At 45.9% G+C, this 6479-nt stretch overlaps 1 protein-coding gene across 2 annotated transcripts in view; it reads right to left on the bottom strand.

Moving 5' to 3' along the window:
- Positions 1–4030, bottom strand: part of esr1 (estrogen receptor 1) — a 288089-nt gene extending 284059 nt beyond the window's left edge. For both annotated transcript variants that reach the window (XM_068044450.1, XM_068044449.1), the window contains exon 1: positions 3514–4030. In XM_068044450.1, the coding sequence (XP_067900551.1) occupies positions 3514–3965 (452 nt within the window). In that variant the 5' untranslated portion in view covers positions 3966–4030. The remainder of the gene's footprint in view (positions 1–3513) is intronic.
- Between the last annotated feature and the right edge of the window lie 2449 nt (positions 4031–6479).

Below are 6479 nucleotides of genomic sequence, written 5' to 3' on the forward strand. Positions count from 1 at the left end.
ATCAATTTCTATCTTTGTCAATCCTGGCATCTTACTGAAAAAGACATTGGGTGCTAGTAGGTTTATTGATTTTTACCGAGCTTTCTCAGGAAAGGTTTTATTTTTCTCCTTGTCTTTATGCCAATTTAGAAACATAGAAAGATACAGCACTGAAACAGGCCCTTTGGCCCACCAAGTCTGTGCCAACCAACAACCACCCATTTATACCAATCCTACATTAATCCCATATTCTCCTAACACCTACCTAAACTAGGGGCAATTTATAATGGCCAATTTACCTATCAAGCTGCAAGTCTTTGGCTGTGGGAGGAAACCAGAGCACCTGGCAGAAACCCACACGGTCACAGGGAGAACTTGCAAACTCCGCACAGGCAGTACCCAGAACCGAACCTGGGTCGCTGGAGCTGTGAGGCTGCGGTACTACCACTGTGCTGCCCCTTGCTTTCCTTTTCTGAAGGTGTCAACTTCTTTCTAGTCTGAGCCTGTTTCCTGGTACAGGCTCCCGCTCCCGGTGGGTCAGGCTCCCAACCAGGAGGTGGCCATTGGAAAATGTGCTCAATAGATGTGCATATGTCAGGTGCCACCCAGTACCTCGGCCAAGAACACATTCTTCATGAGTGGGCCAAGGTGGCAAGTGTTAGCAGGCCATTGACCCACCAAGGGCATCACCACCAAGTCTGCTCTTGTTCCCACCCCATCTCCACACACACAATTGTTCCCAACAGGGATTGCTGGATAGTGATCGGGAGATGGTGATCTGGCTGATTTCTATGCCCCACTCCTCCACCCACAGCCCAAGGGAACTGTGGCTGAATGTATCCTTCCATACTTCCATCCTAGCCTGAGATCAGCATGGACTGGGGATTGAGTGTGGGAACTCCTGCACAGCTTCATTAAGCAATTGAGTCAAGAGGGAGGGGCAAGGGACCTGGCTTGACAGAGTAGACACTGAGAGGTTGTTTCCCCTGGCTGAGGAATCTAGAACATGGGGGCACAGTGTCAGAATAAGGGGCTGATCATTTAGGACAGAGATGAGGAGAAATTATTTCACTCAAAGCATTGTGAATCTTTGGGATTGTCTACCCCAGAGGATTGGGATGCTCCATTGTAGAATACATTCAATGATGAGATAGACGTATTTTTGGTCTCTCAAGGAATCAAGGGATATGGGGAGCAGGTGGGAAAGTGGAATTGAAGCCAAAGATTAGCCATGATTGGACTGAATGGTGGAGCAGGCTCGACAGGCCTTATGGTCTACTCCTGCTCCTATTTCTTATGTTCTAATGCTCACTAGAGCACAGGCCATGTGTTTCTTCACAAAAGCAGAAGGAAAATGCGATGAGGGGAGGTCCACGGGGTTCACCTAGCGCACTCTGGAGGGGCTGGTGTGGGGCAGCAGTGGAGGAGGGAGCTCCCTAATGACAGGCTCAAGCACAATGGGATGGCATTCATAGTGAGGGGAGTAGCAAAAGGGGGAGAATAAATAAAAATAAAATATAGTTACAGCAGCATTTCCATTGATCTTACAGGACTTTTCGGGCCCTCCAAAATGTGCTTGGAATGCTCGTGGCCAATCTTTACTCAACCTTATCCATTGCGTTTCTATATTTCTCATGCTATTACTACATGGTCCTTGGTTAGGGTTTCGTTTGTGCTTCCCAGGGATATTTCTTCTCTCCCTCCCCAGGTTCAGCAGGGAATTACCACTCCACATTCTGAAGTGCAGCTACAAACAGACAAGAGACTGAAATGAAATGCAACTGTCACTATTCCCATCCTAAACAGGTGATCTCACAGTGCCAAACCCTTTCTGAAACTGCCCAGTCAGAATGAATCATCGAAACTCAGAGCACAGAAGGAGGCCATTCAGAGCATCGTGTCTGTGCTGACTCTTTGAAAGCGTTATTACCCACCCCGCCCTTGCTCTTTCCCCTTAGCCCTGCAATATTTTCCTTTTCAAGTATTTATCCGATTACCTTTTGCCAGCCCCTGTTGAATCTGCTTCCACCACCCGTTCAGGCAGCGCATTCCAGGCCATAACTGCGGAATAAAAATTTATCCTCATCTCCCCTCTGGTTCTTTTGCTAGTTATATTCAAGCTGTGTCCCCTGATTACTGATCCTCCTGCCAGTGGAAACAGTTTCTCCCTTTCTACTTTATCAAAATCCCTCATGCTGCAGAGTTTATTTTGTCAAGAAAAAATAACACGTTTGACATTGTGTTTTTCACAGGATTGGTATCCAAACTATTGATTGCACAATCGAGAAGAGTGACAACAGCAGTCCGAGTGAGTGCAAGAGGAAGCTTGCCTCAACATGTTAAGAGAAATAGCAATAATAGAAAAACCTGTATCTAATATACTTGGGCTACAAATCACCTCCTGCTACCTTTTATGTAGAGGCCAGTGGGTTTGAATCCTTCCCTACTCCTAGCAGTCGAGTGTACATTTCTTCATTGCGGTTCCTTGACCAGCGCACAGGGCTTAGAAACCCTGCAGTGCTTTAAACCCCTGAGCACTGTTAAGAAAGTTATATTCAGGACAGATCAAATTATCAGTGATATTATTGCCTAATGCCGCAGAGTGAATTTGCATCGATTTTACACCAACACATCAGAGAATGCCAGAGAATGAAAGGATTTTCTTCCCAGGGTTTATCTCTCAATGCAACGCCCCAACACCACGGAATGTGCCCACTGTGTATCTCTACATTTGGAGCTGTGGGGAATTTTATTCGGTTCTGAGGTTTCTCAGCTAGGCTCGATTTTAACTTGGGTCAATTTAAGGTGCTAATGGCATCAAATTTCAACATTAGTGGGGAAGACTAAACTATACAGTTGCACTCACTATGTGCTCAGTAGCCTCAGAGCAAGAGAAGTGCAAGGAATACAAAACAGTGGAAACTATCCCTAAGGTATTCTCTTCTGCTCCCATAAGGGCTAAAGATAGTAGGTCTATTTTGTCAACGAACCTGATAAGCACAAAGCTGATTGAAGTTTCTGCTTCCTCCAGCAGAGTGACTGCACAGCCAGTCTTGTTAATATCACCTAGAAACTCCAACCAAAAGTTAAACTACTGAGGTTCTAATTGTGTTAACGCATTTCCGACTGTAATGCAACTTATGTGCAATTAAGGTCAGACCCAAATTTCAGAAACTGTAGCTACGCTGCAAATAACTTCAGATGTCTATACAGTAAAATCCGGGGCACACCCAAAACTGAACCAACCCGTAAGCCAAATTCTCTCAGTGCGGGGGAAACTGCGCAGCCCAAACTAAACATAGCAAGCAGTAAATGAAGTGAGAGGAACCTCATCAAACATCACACGTTGCACAGGAAATGGAAAGTGTCATGCTCAAGCGTGCTTTTGCAGGATCACTCCTGGGCACACATGAGGTAACGATGCAATGTTCAAGGGGATCGGCTGAAAGCCATTTGCCCTACACCACCCACCCCCCCCCAACCCCCATGCTGCAGCAATAGGCTGTAAAGACAGAAAAAAAGTGGGTTCCTTACCTGTAAAAGGTGGAAGGGGGGGCCTCCCGCAGCCCAAAACTGCTGCAGCTGCTCTGTTCATTTTCCACATAGTATGGGACCTGTTGTCCATGGGCAACGAAGGAAGAGAGCTGGGGCGCGGTCTGTAAAAAGACCAGTGGGCTCGGAGACATGCTGTTGAGGGAGTGAAGACCTCCAATGTTGCTGGAGCCATGTGAGTCAGTGGAGGCTGCATAGCCGAGACTGGCCGGGTTGTACAAGGTAGCTGCAGCAGCAAACTCATAACCACCTTCTGGGTAATTCATTGTTCCTGCTCGATTTTTTTCCACATAGATTTCATTTAGAGGTCCATCGCCACTTATAGGTAACTGTAGAGTTTGCCTGCCAAAAGTGTCCAAATCGCTAGCCTGAATCTTCTGCAGCAAAGCAATTGCAGGTGATTTGTGATGGAGTGGAATTGCCATGACCAGCATCCAGAGAGGGGAAAAAAAACAAAAGCCAACGCAGCTCTCAGTGTCACAGTCTGACACTGTCGCCTGTAGGATCGCACTTCATATCAGTTGACTAACCTAGAGAGAAAGAAAACCGCACAGTCAGGGGAGGATGAGTACTACAGCGCTCACTACTGATGACAGTGCTTCACAAGCACTCCGACTGCTCTGCTCCTCTGCGTGAAGAGGAGGAGGATACGAGTGAGAGAGTGCAGGGAGAGGAACAGAATCAAACTTCAGACCAAGTCCTTCTCATCTGAACTAATAAGCATTACAAAGGTGTTGGCAGCTAGCCAGAAAAGGGCTGTTTTACACTGGCACCAGTTTTACGTTTCACCACAGGCATAACACACTGTTAAAGTGACACTGAATCAATGTTTCACAAAACATTAAAGCCTCTTTTACACGCGTGCCTTTCTCAGCCTGTGCTTCCGTAACTACAGCAGAAAGGAGAGAGAAAATTCCTGGAGTTTTTTTTTGTTCCTTTCACCTGCAAAGCTGTTCACCAGAAAGTCCGTCACCAGGAAAGGTGTGATAGTCTCAAAAACAAATCCCGCTCAATCGCCCGCTCACTCGCACACCTATCCTATTCTCCCTTAAATTTCTCCACCCTGTCTGCCTCCTTGGGCAGGTAACCCCACACATTCTGAGCACCTCCTCTAAGCTTTGAGCCTTGGTCCGAGATCTTGAAACAATTAGAAGCCGCACCAAAACAATGCTCTTTTCTGTGTACGCCCGTGACAAATTGGAACAATCTGGGACAGTGCGTTAATAAAGTGTCAAACAGTTTTCAAAGCCTGCCCTGAGCTCGTCCCCTTTCTCAGTCCTATGTACCTGAGTCTTTCTCTGCTGCAGTGCACTGTTGCTGTGAATTGTTTTCTTTCATGTGTAACGTCTGGTCAGGTTTTAAAGTGGCTAGACTTTCAAAGGATGATTTATTAGTAATATAATAGCGTCAATAAATCAACAACAAAAAAAATCAGCTAAAAAGAGGAGTGCCCTCACTTATCTTTAAAACCCCCAGCCACATCGACAACCAGCTGGTGTCACACCAGCGCAGAGTTTAGCAATGAAAAGCCCACCTTTGCTACGCTTCATTTAAGATGGATCTTACTCTGCTGCTAGACTTTAAAACACTTGTGTTGAAACAGGGCTGTTTCCCATCCATTCCATCAGGCAGATTTATTACACAGGCTGCCATGCCGAGATAGAGACGTGGGGAGATGGTGCTGGGGTTGAGGGACAAAAATCCATAGAAAGCTTTATGACAAAACCGCTCTCATCCGTGGGACAAGCTTGGCAGGAAGTTGAGTGCGGTTTTCCGTCCACTGATATTATTAAATGAGAAATGAAGGACAGCACCCAAGCAGCCAACTGGGCAGGGGACGGAAGGGGGAGGTTAGCAAGACACTCCATCAAAGGACTAGGCTTTGTAAATTTGACCCTCATGTGAGTACTGCCTGTCAACGAGAAACAATGATGCCACGTTAACACCAACAACTTGCATTGATATAGGGCCTTTGACGTAATAAATTATCTCAAGGTGCTTCACAGGAGCGTTCTCAGACGAAATGTGACAGCACATAAAGGGATATTTGGACAGGTGAGCCAAAGCTTGCAAAAAGAGATGGGTTTTTAGGAGTGCCTTGGAGGAGGAGAGAGAGGCAGAGAGGTTTAGGAAGGGAATTCCAGAGCTTAAAGCCTAGGAAAAGCCACTTGTGGTGGAGCAAATCAGGGCTGTGCAAGAGGCCAGAACTGGAGGAACACAGTGATCTTGGAGGATTGTAGAGCTGGAGGAGATTACAGAGATATGGAGAGGCAAGGCCATGGAGGGATTTGAGCACAAGGATGAGACTTTTAAAATTAAGCCTTTGTTGGACTAGGAGCCAATGTATATCAGTGAGCACAGAGGTGATGGGTGAATGGGACTCAACCTTTGGATAGAAACGCAGAGGCTGAAATTCCTGAAAAGTGGGTGGGAATAAAAAGTGGCGGAATGGAGACAGAATCAGTGGCTTATTGATCAGTGTATAGTGCTGCTCTCAGCAGTCCTACCCTTCCATAAATTAGAGAGAAGTCAGGAAGAAGCCGAGATTTTGTTTGTTAAGGCAGAGAAAAGAACTGATATTTACATTAATCCTTTCAATATCCCCAGGCGCTTAACAGCCAATGAGTTATTTTTGAAATATAATCACTATTATTGTTTTGGAAAATGTGGCAGCCAAAATTACACACAGCAAGATCCCACAAACAGGAAATGACCAGTTCATCTGATTTTGTGATGTTGGTTGAAGGATTAATGTTGACCAGGATAACTCATTTGCTCTTCTTCTCATAGTGTGCAATGGGATCTGTTATAGACACCTGAACAGGATGCTAGTTTAACATATCATTCAAAAGACAGCACCTCTGACAGTTCCACACCCCCTCAGTACTGTACTGGAGTGTCATCCTGGATTATGTGCTTGAGTCTCTGGATTGGGAGTTGAAGCCACA

The sequence above is a fragment of the Heterodontus francisci genome, chromosome 13 (assembly GCF_036365525.1).
Source record: "Heterodontus francisci isolate sHetFra1 chromosome 13, sHetFra1.hap1, whole genome shotgun sequence".
Taxonomy (NCBI): Eukaryota; Metazoa; Chordata; class Chondrichthyes; order Heterodontiformes; family Heterodontidae; genus Heterodontus; species Heterodontus francisci.